Genomic DNA, 14,128 nt, shown 5'->3' with positions numbered 1-14,128 from the left:
TCCCGGACAGGAAGGCAAAAGCAGACTCACGTGCTAGCCACAAGCATCAGTAAACTCCGCGGTGGGATACAAATGTACCCAGAAAGAATAAAACACTCCAGGAAAAGGGGCAGAAAGGCAGAGAAGGCATGCTGTAGTCGCCACTTCTCTCAGGCACTCCAAACCCTCTGTCAGCTCCCCAACTTCAGACTGAATAACCGTCTGAGGAGGGTTCTTGTTTTTTTTCTTATTTTACAATGATCTGTGGCTGCACTTCCCTCATCAGTTCATTTGAGGTTTAGAGGTCTCTCTCGTATTTTTGGTGCTTAAAGACCAACATTCGTTTTAAACATTTCCCCCGGTTGGAAACAGCACTGAAGTAAACACTGAACTTCCTCAAAGTCTCTATTTTGAGAAGTCAAAATCCCTTTAAAATTGCATTCAACACAGTTTTAATTTATCAGGTGCCCCGTACAGGGACACCTAGTGGGTTTTTCTTTGCCATTTTCAAAAGTGGTCCAAATCTCAAAACACCTGCCTTTTGCCCCGTAACATAAACAATTGCCTCTTGACCCCGCTCTGCCCCCGGAGAAAGAAAATTCCTTCCAAGTGGCCCCGGAAGGGGACAAAATACCGTGTCTCAGAAGACGCTTTTTGCTTCTTGCCGGCTCCCTGTCTATGTACTCAGGGGGCGCCACTTGGAAAATTATCACCATGGGAATTTCAAAGAGAGTCTGAAGCCTCAAGCCCAGGGAAATTTAAATGTCACCTCCCGAACACATCCCCTCAAAGGGAATGAGACAGAAAGGATGCAGTGCGGTGTCATACAGGGCGCTGGAACGGGGGCAGGAGCCCGACGCTGCTGGGAGAGGCACAATCATAGACACCCCGGGCCAGCTGTGGGCCAGCTGTGGGCAGCCCCCCCTTCTCACCGAGCGGTTCTGTGTTGGTGGTGCGATTGGTCTCCATGTTGATGTCCCCCTGGTCGGCTGCAAAGGAGAACACAACAGCCCCCAAGTGAATACGCAGAGAAGACCCCCAATTCTGCCCTCGGGCTCAGCGGAGGCCCCCCACGCCTCCCCCCAACCCCAGTGGGGAGGCCAGAGCTCAGGGGGCTGCCCGCCTGCTCCTCACTTTTCTGTCCCACACTGTTTTAAAACAGGGCATCGTCCTTCATTTCCATAATTGTTATGATAACGTACTTTGCTTACATTAAAAGTATCTTCGTGTGATGAAAGGTGCCTATGTATTCTATGTCATTAGGGAAACAGGCAAAGTGACAAAGAACAAAACCCAACTACACTTGACATTCTGGCAGAGGTGGTTCTACTCTCTCTTCTGGGCACGCGTTTATTTTTTTACCAAAACATTATACTGCGAATTGTATCTTGCTTCTTTAACCGACATTTCTAACAGTTACACATTATTCTATTACGTGGAAGTGTCCTAATTTGTTAACACAATGTTTTTCTTAGTTTTGGGTATTTGGATTATTTGTAACACTTTGCTGTATAAAGAACGGCGCCGTGAAGACCTTTACGAATAAATCTTTTGGGAGAAGGAATACTGCCCTAAGGTCCATTTCTGAAATGGGAATTTTTGCCTGCGAGGCCTGAAGTTCTTGCTTGTCTTTACTCTTTACCGTGGACGATTTTCAACGCACAGAAACGTAGAAAGAATTGGTAAAACAAACTTCTATTTCAGTCGCCTGGACTTTGTAGTAGGTACATTTTGCCACATTTCCTCCATGTATTTGCAAAATTGTTTTTTAAATGCCGAGCAAACGAGGAATCTGGAAGGGCCGCTGAAACACCACATGAGAAAACAAATCGCCGTTCCTCAGTATCATGTTTGACTGGGACCTAGTATTGCTTTATTTCCACAATTTTGCAAACACGCAGCCACACACAGACGGCCTCCTCCTGACACGTTCCCCGAGGTGCGCGGCCTGAGGCGACCAAACCCAGGACAGAGTGGCAGATGTTCAGACACATCTTTGCTGCCCAGGACGACGCAAGCGAGGCACCTCCCACGGGAAGACGGACCCAGACAAGGACATCGGATCCGTGTGAATCTGCGTCCTGTACACAAAAGTGTAACCTCAGGGAAACCGCATCACGCGTGCTGAGCCCACGTTCGCCCACGGACACGCAACTTCTCATGCACGTCACGCTGTGTAGGACCTGATTCCCCAGGCACGGACGCCCTCCCCCAGCTACCAATGGCTCCCATCTCCGAGACCAAACGCCTGCCACTCAAACGGGAAGGAAGCAGACCCAAAGCGGAGGGACGCCAAGGGCCACGGCGTTCGTTGGCTGGCAGGGCGGCCAGTGCGTCGCCAGCCCCAGGCACATTTCACAGCACGCTGCCTAGAATCTGAAACCTTTTGTGTTTAAAATTGGTTTATTGAACTTGCTGGGGGTGACATGGGTTAATACGATTATATAGATTTCAGGGGTACGATTCTACAACACATCATCTGTAGGTTGTGTTCTGTGATCGCCTCCCCAAGCCCCGTCTCCTTCCATCACCGTTTACCCTCCACACCCCCCTCCGCCTCCCCCACCCCCTGCCCGCCGGTCATCATCACACTCTTGTCTGTGTCTACGAGTTTATCCTTATTTTTTTGCTCAATCCCTTCATCTTTTTCACCCAGCCCACTAGCCCCCTCCCCTCTGACAGCCGTCGGTGTGTTCTCCCTGTCTATGAGTCTGCCTCTACGTTATTTCTTAGTTTACTTCATTCATTCCATTCCCTGTATGAGGGAGATCATATGGTGTTTGCGTTTGTCTGCCTGGCTTCTTCCACTGAGCATAATACTCTCCAGGGGCACCCCTACTGTCGCAAAGGGTAGGCTTGCTTTCTTTTTCAGGGCTGTGTAGTATTCCATTGTGCCGATGTTCCACAGCTTTCTAATCCCCTCCTCTCCTGATGGGTTTTCATTGCACAGCACACCATGGGTGTCTACCAAAATAAGACGTAACCGATGAAACAGCAAAGACATTGTAATAGGACAGTAAATGTTAGGCAACCAAAGAAAAGGCCCGTATGATCTAGTACAGCAAGAGCCAAAGGCGTTGTGGGTGAACGCTTCTGCACCCACAGCCCCACCAACAACCCCCATCCTAACCCCAAAACCTCGGCCCCAAGGCACCAGCACGGCACGCTGGACCCCCCCGCCCCAGATGCAAAGACGAAAAGTCATTTTGACGCCCGTGAAGCAGACGGGCAAGGGTGAAGAGGAACCAAATACCCAGGGATGATTCTGCGCTTCTGGGGGCATGCACAGACTGAAAAATTCTCTGAGGCCAACAAGAATCTGCCTTAAAATGACAATACCGTGAGGTGGTTTGGATACCCCTAAGTACGTGGACTTCCCCCCCAGCTCCCAAACATAGAGAAGTCCCCATATCTGGACAAGCCGATTACAGACGGAGAGTTAGGAACTGATTTGTGGGAGATGGAGTGGTGAATGCACCATAATGAAAGTCTACCGGCTGTGAGTCCAAGTGTCTAAATCGCATCTGGGGTGTGACAGGTCAGAGCCAATGACCCCGGTCGGCTTGGCCCCAGGACGATGCAGGGAACATGGTGGCCGTCCTCTGCCCTCCGGCCGAAGGCACCGCCAAAGGTGACCTTGGTGACGAACTTGGTTCATGCGTGGCAGCTGTCCACCTTAGTTCTTTCTGCGGGGTTTCACTTGAAAAAGCAACGTCGGCATGCATCTTCACTTTCCGAAGTGACCAGGGCAGTAATACAACACGCGTCCATGTATCACAAAGGGACAAAACAAGGGACGTCATGGGATGGCAGGGAGTCTGGGAGCAGGTGACGCGGAGGCATTCGCTAACGCGGGAGGGGAAGAGGGCCAGGCGCGGTGTGGCCGGGCGTCTTAGGAGACAGACACAGTGATCAGACAGGACGGTCTGGAGGCCCTCACAGGGGGGTTCCGGTCTGCCCTACATCTTTGCTTCATCTGAAAGGGAAGGTTGGGGAAGAGAGAAAACAGAAGTGAACCGTCTGAGAGGTTGGCTCCCGCTGTGCGCCCACGCCCCAGGCGGCAGACACGGGCTGTTAGAAGGGCGGAGGAGATGTTAGAACATCGGGGCCTGGCTCAGAAGCAAAGCGAGAGAGGCCTAAAGAGCAACAGGAGGTAGAATCAGAGCGGAGACCAAAATTAAGGGGGTGTGAACGGGAGAGGGAGGGAGGGAGGAAAGTAGGAAGGAGGGGAGGAGGTGGTGGAAGGCTTGGAGGGATGATGGATGGATGGATAGATGGATGGATGGATGAATGGATGCACGGTAGATGGATGGATGATCCTGGATGGATGGAAGGAAACATGAACTGAAGAATAGATGGAGAGGACAGATGTACAGATGGAGGGAAGGAAGGACAGAAGGAGGGAAGATACAGCAGTAGCGGATTTCACCAAAGCCTCAAGAAACCGCTACCAAGCAGACGCTGCCCGAAGCCGGCGGATGGGCCCTGAGCAGCGATACCCAGCTGCAGACACAGGGAGCTGCCTCATTCACGTCCGGTGACAACAGCCCACAGCTGGGCTCTGTCAGTGCGCGTCAGGGGCCCTGTGAGCAGGCGCGTGGAGCAGTTCCTTGAAGTCAGCACAGCAGACCACAGAGACACGCAGCAACCACGCGCCCCAGTCTGAGACGGCGTCAGCGGCGCACCGTGGAACCCAGGTCACAGTTTCCGGTCTATAAAGTCAAGTCGTCATGAATGAAGAACCCGTCTACCAACCTGTGCGGGCTGGAGACACGGATACGTTCTCCACACTTGAGCTCAACACGTATTACCGAAAGGCTCCCACACAGACTTTGGCCGAGACGGACCGTGTGTGATCAGTGTGTCTCCGTGTTGAGAAAACAGCTCCGCTCCGCCCGAGACTCATCTCGATGCCAATTCAACAGACACCACAAGCCTAAATGTCCACTCACGGAGCCAAGAGAGAGAGTCACTCTTCTGCACTAGGGTGTGTAGGAGAATACCACCTAATTTCCTTGGTGTGAACGGTGCACAAGAAATGACAAATCACAAGCTCCGGGTCTTGAGTCTGACAGAGACTACAAAGAATTAAGCAGTAAAGTTGCACCTGATGGTCATTTAGCCTCAGAAGGACAAAGGACTATAGAGAACATTTTCTAGGGGAATAAATGTAGCTCACTTTCTCAGTGCCATGTGTGGACTCCTAAGCTTCCCTGAGCCAATTATTCAGAAAAGAGGCTCTAGTTTTTGAAAAACGGCAAGGGCAACTATTTCTACCCGGGGAGCTGTCCATTTTCAAGACCATCCACCCCCCAAAACGACAGACAAAATGCTCCGATGAAAACCGAGACCCAGGGATGGGGTCGCAGCTGGTTTTCCCAATTTCTGAATCCCGTTTCCAAATAGTGGATGACGTCAAGTCTATTCAGACCCTTTGGGGGGCTTCTCAAATCCCTGTGCCTTGGGACATAAATACCCTCCGTAGCGCCACAATATCCCAGGGGTCCATACATCCAATAGGCCAGGTGACAGAAATGCTTTATAACACCAGGATCTGCCTGGGTTTCACCTGAAGATTTGGGAAGATCTGTGCCTCCTTCCCCAGCAAGTCCGCCGGACCCTCTGCTGGCTGGACATCAGGCTCTGAGGTGAGCATCGTCAGAGAGGAGGGAACATGTGATTAATAAAGAAACACGCCCTGACTGGTGTGGCTCAGTGGATTGAGTGCCAGCCGGCGAACCAAAGGGTCGCAGGTTCGATTCCCAGCCAGGGCACATGCCTGGGTTGTGGGCCAGGTCCCCAGTAGGGGGTGTGCAAGAGGCAACCACACATTGATGTTTCTCTCCCTCCCTCCCCCTCTCTAAGAAATAATTAAATAAAACCTTTAAAACAAAGAAAAAGAAACACAAGTTCACTCCCACTGAGCTGCTGTTCCTTTGACCTCTCCGCTGTTTCTAGGAGATGCAGGAGAAAGAGGTGTTTTATTTTGTTTTCCACCTCTCAGTGATAATCGTTAAGTCTTTTTTTTTTTTATCCTAATCCAAGGACATGCTTAGTGATTTTTAGAGAGAGGAAGAGGAAGAGAGAGAGAGAGAGAGATGGAGAGAAACATGGATGCGAGAGAGATGTATTGATCCATTGCCTCTCACATGCGCCCCGACTGGGGACCGAACCCACAACCCAGGCATGTGTCCTGACGGGGAATCAAACCCGTGACCTTTTGGGTTGATGCTCCAACCAACTGAGCCCCACCAACCAGGGCTAAAATTGCGGGTGTTTACTAGCAATCTCATTGACTTAGTCATCCATCCAGTTGGGCACCCAGGGCTGCCCGCCATTAAGTCAACCCACCATGAATTCTTGGGCACCGCCAGATAGAAGGCACCCGGTCATAGGTAAGAAATCAGGGCAATCAAGCACCCTTCACTGCCAGAAAGGGAATATCAAACCAGCAGCTCTCTTTACGTCTCTGAATTCACAAAGCTGTGCAGGGTTTTTTCATTTCAGGCTTTAAATCGCGTGTGTGAACCTAAACATCGACTCTCATGGGACAAGAATGAATTCCGTCTGTATAACCCAGCTGTGTGTACATCAGCATCTCTCCAGACATGGTGGAGATTCCCCTTTAGGCACATGAGGCCAACGGCTAAACACAAGTCAGCATTAGGTCACAGGAAGGATGAGAAGTTCAGACACCAGAAAGCCCCTTCCGTGGAGCAGAAGGATCTAGCCCCTGGGACCCGCTCCCAAAACCCACATCACAGCCCACCCCTCGTGAGCCCTGCAAAAGTGCAGACAAAACCTAGAAAGAGATGCCGAGACACATGTGGCCATCAGCTGCGTTCAAAACAGAACTTTCAGACCCCAGGACAAGGCTGAAGAAGTGTAGGAACTTTTGCACAGAAGACACGAACACACCCAATGAGGGAGTTGCCGCCACGGAGCTGCGCACGCTGGCATTCTGGCCCTCGCCCTTGTTCATCTTGCATCCCATCTGAGGACCTTCCCAGGAGCTGCCGGCACCAGCTTCTCGCACAAAGGGACCCAGTGGCCCTGTGTTGGAGTTTTCATCACATTGCGGGTAGAGAAGAAACACAGTGGCCCTTTGGGGATGACGGCAATGCCCACAGCCTCGGAGCTCACAGGTCTTCCATACTCGCTCCGTCCCAGCCCGCCTGCCAAGACGTTCACGCACGATCTCATTGACCCCCACGGAAACTGTTCGGAGGAAAGACTATCACCTCCCCCTTTACGGATGGGAAACCAAGGACCGGAGTAGCTAGCCACACACCGAAGTTGACACAGCTCAACAGAGGGCATGCCGGGATCACACCCCATCTGATTCCAGTATTGTAGCCACGTGAGGGTCAGTCAGCCAAGTTCCCCTTGTTTAGCCCCACGTGAGCTCTGCGTCTCTACGTGGCTTTGTTTGTTGGTTGGTTTTTTAGAGAAAGACCAGGGTTCACCCTAGCAACGCACAAGACAAAGGAAGCAGGCATGGAACTCTTACTGTTTTCTTTGAAGCACAGTTTCTTCTTCTGGTAGGCAATGAAGCTGGAAATGGCCCCGGCCACGGCCACCACCACGGCCCCTATGATGCCAGGGACCACGCCCTGGGGCTCGCCTGGGGGAAGAACGCAGGGCACTGCTATGGGACCGCGTCCGCTGAAGGACGGCGGGCAGTTCAAGCAGGCTGCTCAGGCCCTTTCCGGACACCCGAAGCCAAGGTGTCACAAAGCAGGCCTACGCACCTTGTTCCTCCCCATCATGCCTCTGGTTGCCTCCGCCTCCGCCACCGCCGTCGCCAACACCACCGCCACCACCTCCTGCTGAAGAGAAGGACACACGGGTCGACCCATGACATCACAAGGATTTTTGGCGAAGAAAAACGCATAGCAAGGAGCAGGTCCTGTGACCTTGAGTTGTGAAGGGACCTTCACAGAAGAGGCCACGGCAGGGACAGCACATTGAATAGCAGGGAGTCCCTTTCCCTGGTCAGGCAGGCTGTCCCTGCTCTGTGGAAGGTGTCATCTGTCTCACGCGCTTTTACCAAAAAAAAAAAAATTAATGCAAACCATCCGTGTGCGGTGGGCTTCAGGACAGCCACCACCTAGGGAGTCCCAAAGGGGCCTCCGGACTTCTGTCCCGTCATCCTGGACATGGGGACAGCCCAGGCCAGGGTCCCAGACCCCACCGGAGACCGTGCCCCTGGTCATGGCACAGGTGGGAATTCAAGACATATTTCTGGGGGCTCCCAGCAGCTGTAAAATATATGAAGGCAATCTACCTATAAATATAGCAAATGCACATAAATACATTCTAACAATTACAAACGGATGATATCATTCCGTACCGGTTGCTTGATAACTTTCAATGCTGTCTGACCCCGAGTATGAGCTAAGCTTTCAAAGACAGAAGCAGAAAATGACGTTTATAACTGTAACAGGGATAACGAGGGTCCTTGGGGAAAGTCACATCTCTCCATTTCCAGGGCCATGATTTCAGCATTTTTGAGTGACATGAATACTATTTACAGAAGTATCTGCCTAATTACAGCAGACAGAGGTGTGTGGGTCGATTGGGACACATCTGGGAAGTTGCCACTGAGCTCCATCCCACTGGAAAAGGACGAAAGGTCCCCAGACCACACACAGGACAGCCAAGCACCAGCTTCCACAAGGAAGGACGTAGGGTCCACACCCTTGGCACATTCAGAGGGTCAGGTCCAAGGGCTCAGCCTCTCGACCCTTGCTGATTCTGCACCGCAGCTGAGCCACAGGCTCCCACAGAGCAAAGAGACAGAAGCGGTAACAACTCTACCTCCTCCGGACGTGTGGTCAACCAGGTCGGCATCTGAAAACCCACCTAGGGAAGAAAAACAGGGTCACCTGTCACATGGGAACTGCTGACAGCATCTCGATGTCTCGGATGGAAGGAGACCCACCACGAGCACCCAGCGAGGGGACCCCGCAAAGGTGCCGCTTCACGGAAGCCATCTTTCAAAGAGGCCAACGACAATTGGATTCCATTTCTGTGGCGAAAGTCCTAAAACCAGTCTTGGCCAAAAGTCTGCTACTAAACCAGAAAAAGAACACCCCCCAAAATGGAAAGTGTACCCCATATTTTGGGTGGATATAAATGTAACAGTCGGAAAGGGCTTGATCTCATATAGGTTTGTTTCAGTTACGACACCTGTTTTCACCCTCCACATTGCAAGTTCTTCCTATTTCTTCAGTCTGGACTCAGAGGTGGGACTTACTGGGTTGGCCAAAAAGTCCGTGTGGTTTTTTTCCATAAAATAACAGATGCATTTTTCCTTTTCCCCAACGACTTTATGGATTTGGATGCTTTGAGTGCGTCGGCTCTCTCCCGCGTGGTACAACATCGGCTGTTCTTGACGGGATCTCTAGCCACCGCCACTGGGATGCCTGACCGCAGGGCATCGCCCAGCGAGACCCCTCCCTCACGCAACGTCACAAACCACTTCTGGCACACCCGACCCATCACCACGGCGCCTTCTGCACACACTGCACAAACCTTTTCTTTGCATTTCAGCTTTTACCTTTCTTGAAAGAATAAACCCTACAATGCCAAAAAATGTTGCATATTTTCTTCCATCTTCAGCATTGGCATGGCTGCCCCCAAATTCACGTTTTTATGTGTTTTTTTTAAATGCACGCTGATATGCCAGCTGTCACGACACAGTCTGACAAAATCGTTTCGAATGAAGTTGAAGACAATGAAGCACTACGAGAGTCACCAAACGGAAAAAAACAAAGGAGCTTTTTGGCCAGCCCAGTATTTTAGGCAACTAGATGGTAGTAACATGGGAGATCAAGCAATAGTTTTAAATAGCCTCTTTGAGTTTGGTGCTCCTGCCCCATAAGCATGAGCTCACATACGCGTGGTATCAGGGTGTGACCAACACACGAGGAAGGCACCCAGCAGCCCAGCCGAGGCCACCCCACACAAGGTGACCCCACCGGAGCCAAACCAACGTCAGCCAAGCCCAGCCCACACTCATTAGGACACCATAACTTTTTAAAAACATGCAGCCTCCACATTTAGGGTTGGTGTCTTCGGCCGCGACACCCAGCAAATGTAACCCATCAGCTTCGCAACAGCTATCGTGACTCACCGGAGTTTCACCCGTGAATGCAAACACGTATGTTCTATAAAAACACCCTTCAGTGAAACTCATCACGGTTGTGCGTTCAAAGAAAAACAATGACCATCTTTGCTGACCACACGCGGGGGCTACCATGGAGCATGATTATGCCTTTTTAGGAGGTAAAAGTGAATATGGATGGAAAGACACTTCTGTAAATGAGTATCGGTCTTTCCAAAAATAGGTCTTTAGATTTTAGCGGAAGTCGGGTGTGACAAATGTCTGCTCTCTCAGATGTTAAACTTGGCTTGGGTTTTCTAGCCCAGGCATAATGGTACAAATACAAGTACATCGTAATAAGAACATATAAATATAATAAGAAAGGGAAACATTTTGAATAAATCATTGGGCAATAATGTGACAATGTTAGACAAACTAAGAAGTGAAAGAGAAATTATTAAAAGTTAAAAGGCTGTTCACCATGAAGTGTCTAGTTTAAAAAATCTATAACACAGAAATAAACAGAAAAACAGTGCACATAAAAGGTAATCACAGAAATAAATAAAAACTGGGAGAAACAGTGTGGCTCAGTTGGTGGGGCGTCGTCCAGCAAACCAAAAGGTAGCCAGTTCGATTCCCAGTCAGGGCACATGCCTCGGTTGTGGGCCAGGTCCCCAGTAGGGGGCGCATGAGAGGCAACCACACATTGACGTTTCCCTCCCTCTTTTTCTCCTTCCCTTCCTCTCTCTCTAAAAATGAATAAATAAAATCTTAAAAAAATAAAGCCCTACAGGGGTACTTCGCACATATCTACCTAAACAGTTAGAGTTCTAGAATCTCTTTTTAAATGCACGAAGATGGCTTAAATTTGCTTTTGTAATTCATAACTCCAAAATTTCAGAAGAAACAAAGTAGACCATTTTCAAATTGGGAGATTAGTTATAAGAGCATAGAGCTGCCATTAAAAGTTATGTGATAAAAACTATGGAAGGACATGAAAAAATGTTTATAGATTATTAATAAGCAAAAAAAAATTTTATGACCCAGAATAAGTAAAAGATTAACATTTTTACTTAGTTTGTTTTATCTAATTCACACATAAAATACTGAACAGAATAACCATCACTATGTTTACAGTGGAAGATGAAAAATATTTATATTTTTCTACATTAAAAAATTAAACAAATATATAAAGAAAAAAACTCCCGAAACCTGAAATTTGAACAGGCATTCAATTAAAAAAACTGGTGCTAGCCAGGTTATTCAGAGGATATGGTGATGTGCCAAAAAAAGGCAAAAAGGATGAAAAAAGCAAGCTGACACTTTTTCTTGTATCAATTCTGTACATTTAAAGTGTTGCTGGGCATTTATCCAGTGGAATTCTACTCAACCATAAAAAAAGAAGACAATTTTACCCTTTGCAACAGCATGGGTGGACCTGGAGAGCATTATGCGCAGTGAAATAAGCCAGTCAGAGAAAGACAAACACCATATGATCTCATGTGGAATCCAATGAACAAATCGAATGAACAAGCAAAATAGAGACAGACTCGTCAATGGAAAACAGACCACAGCTAGTTGTCAGGGGTGGGGGCTGGGGGGTGGAGGCATCGAGCAAACAGGAAACGGGCTCACAGACATGGACAACCGGGTGGTGATTGTTGGGGGTGGAGGTGTAAGAAGGAACTAAACGGTAATGGAAAAAAAAATAAACAACACTAAACGAAAAACATGAACTCTTGCATTCAGTTCTTTAAAGGGCCCACAAAAGCTTGGGAGTAAAATAAGCCACTGCCCCATAAAAACCACACGCAAACCCAAAGGACCTTTTTCAAGCCTGCCCTCGCTGCGGGGGAAGACTGGAATTCTCCTACCCGGAACAAGCAGAGTCAGCACGGGCAAATCTGAAGTTACCCCCTTGCAGTGACAGACACAGGCTGTCCTCGGAAAACTACCCACGGCACCTGAACGGATCTCAGGTCTTACCAGAGGTTCCCGGGTGGTTGGGGTTTGGATTCGGTTTTGGTCTCGGTGGACTGGGAGGCATGGGATCATCTGTCGGTAAAAGAGTAGAGTTGCAGTAATGAGCCATTTTCGGCAAAGAGAACGAAGCATCCATTTGCACGCAGAGGGTCTACCCAGCGAGCCCTCGGCCCGCCCCCTGCCGATCTCTTTCCACCGTCTTCCAGCTGCAGAACTTCCGTTCATGTGCCATAGAAAGTAAATGCCAGTGTCAGGACCAGCTGCCATATCTGTGGGTCCCCCGTGCGAAATGACAATGCTGGGTCCCCAGGCCACGCAATCGGTATCAATAATTTCAATATGGCAGCAGCGAGAGCGTGCAGCCACGGACGGGCCCCTTTGGAGGGAAGGACGGTGCCTGCTGGTCGCACGGAACCAGCCTGGGCAAGGGCAGCCGGCTTGCCTTCTATCCCCACAAACAGTGCCCGAGTTTCCGAAATAAAAGTGAGCACCCAGATAAACTCCATAAACAACACCGCACCCATTCCCTAGGTTTTGCTGGTTGAAAAAACCAACAATTCTACGTATCGTTTTCCAACGAGGAAGCTCTTTGAAATCACACTCATTTGGTGCTAACAAGCAAGTCAGCCCCGGAGCGGAATTACGACAGTTACTCACCGTGTCCTCCCCCAATCACTGCGTCTTCTAAACTGAAGTCATCACCTAGAGAAGGGACAGGACTTGTTAATACCCGAGTTGTGCGGTAAAAAAGCAAAGCAAAAGGCGTCCTTCGGAGAAAAGCGTCGCCATGTCCCTTTGTATGTTTCCGTTCTGAGCAGGATTGCAATGGAAAACCCATTGTCCCCAACCAATTTCCATATCGTTCATCTCTCAGATGAAGAGTACAGTATTCAACAAGAACAGAAGTAGCTTATCAACCAACGGCACCACACAGGCCGAGGCGGATTGCCAACCCCACCTCCCGAAAACTCTCTCCGGTTTATCTCCCATTCTCCGATCATTCCCCTCCAAATGGCCAACAACTCCTGCAACATGGATCGCCAAGACATGGGGACAGACACGGGTGACCAGATTCGTGTGACAAAGTCCCTAAACAATGGTGGCCCTGACCCAGGTGTCCTTGATGAATTGATATGACGATTCTGGGTGGTTTCCAAGGACGCCTTCTTGGTTTTAAGAACTGTTTTCGCAATTCTGGCAAAGATGTAGGCACTGGCACGCCCACCCAACAATATACGGAACGACTGTGAAGCATGAATGGGATTGGACGGTGCCTGCCACGAGGAGCTCGTGGTAGCACAAATTCACGTGGCCAACCACAACTTCTCCCACAAGGTGTAGGGGCCTGAAGCATCTCGGCACCTGGGTGTGGACGAAGTCGTGCGAACCCGTCACTCAAGAGACAACCTTCTACAAACGAGCCCAATAATTAAGCGGATGTATTCTTCCGGAAAATAAAAAGTCAGAAGAGCTGCAGAACTTGACACATGAATTTTACTCCGAGTGGCTAACCGCCACTAAATTAGAGCCGTGACCAATTTCCGTCTTTGTCCCTAATTTCGGTGTTTTATTTGACAGCATCGTGAGCATGACCGCAAGGATGCCGAAGTCCTGAAGGCTGCAGTGTGAATTTTCTCATGGGGTCTATGCGGGTCTCAGCCCCTAAAGTGATTTCTCCAAGCGTCGGACACTCAGGGTGAAGACCCCTAGAAATACTTACTGTCCAAAGGACCCGAGAGTGTCTCACGGGAGAGTCCCCACCCTCTCATGCAGGAATCATTGGGTGTCACAGATACAAATCTCAACCAGACCAGATACAGAGCCCCCGAGTTCTGAGTATTTCTATTTGTCCGTGTCTCATCCAGTTCTCAGGGAAACCGGGGTGCAAGACAATAATTTGCCCACTCTCTTTGCACACAAAGAACATTTGCTTCTTACCAGATGAGGGTTTTTTGGGGGTTGGTGTGGGCTTCTTCTCAGTGTCTAAAAAAAAAAAAAAAAGACATTTCTGTCAGTAAAACTCGCAGCTCGGAAACAAAGTCAGCTCCCTAGGATGCC

At 49.6% G+C, this 14,128-nt stretch overlaps 1 protein-coding gene across 3 annotated transcripts in view; it reads right to left on the bottom strand.

Moving 5' to 3' along the window:
• The window catches only part of LOC139440583 (CD99 antigen-like), a 28,854-nt gene that overhangs the window by 2,350 nt on the left and 12,376 nt on the right, over positions 1-14,128 (bottom strand). The window contains exons 3-9 of one of the 3 annotated variants that reach the window (XM_071220379.1): positions 14,009-14,053; positions 12,728-12,772; positions 12,074-12,142; positions 8,800-8,844; positions 7,731-7,808; positions 7,490-7,603; positions 912-968 (exon numbers count right to left, since the gene is read on the bottom strand). In XM_071220379.1, the coding sequence (XP_071076480.1) occupies positions 912-968; positions 7,490-7,603; positions 7,731-7,808; positions 8,800-8,844; positions 12,074-12,142; positions 12,728-12,772; positions 14,009-14,053 (453 nt within the window). Of the gene's footprint in view, positions 1-911; positions 969-2,531; positions 3,956-7,489; positions 7,604-7,730; positions 7,809-8,799; positions 8,845-12,073; positions 12,143-12,727; positions 12,773-14,008; positions 14,054-14,128 lie in introns of those variants that run through there. The other 2 variants (XM_071220380.1, XM_071220381.1) reach the window with 2 other exon arrangements.

This window comes from Desmodus rotundus, chromosome Y (assembly GCF_022682495.2).
Source record: "Desmodus rotundus isolate HL8 chromosome Y, HLdesRot8A.1, whole genome shotgun sequence".
NCBI lineage: Eukaryota > Metazoa > Chordata > Mammalia > Chiroptera > Phyllostomidae > Desmodus > Desmodus rotundus.
This window is presented reverse-complemented; position numbering and strand designations above follow the sequence as displayed.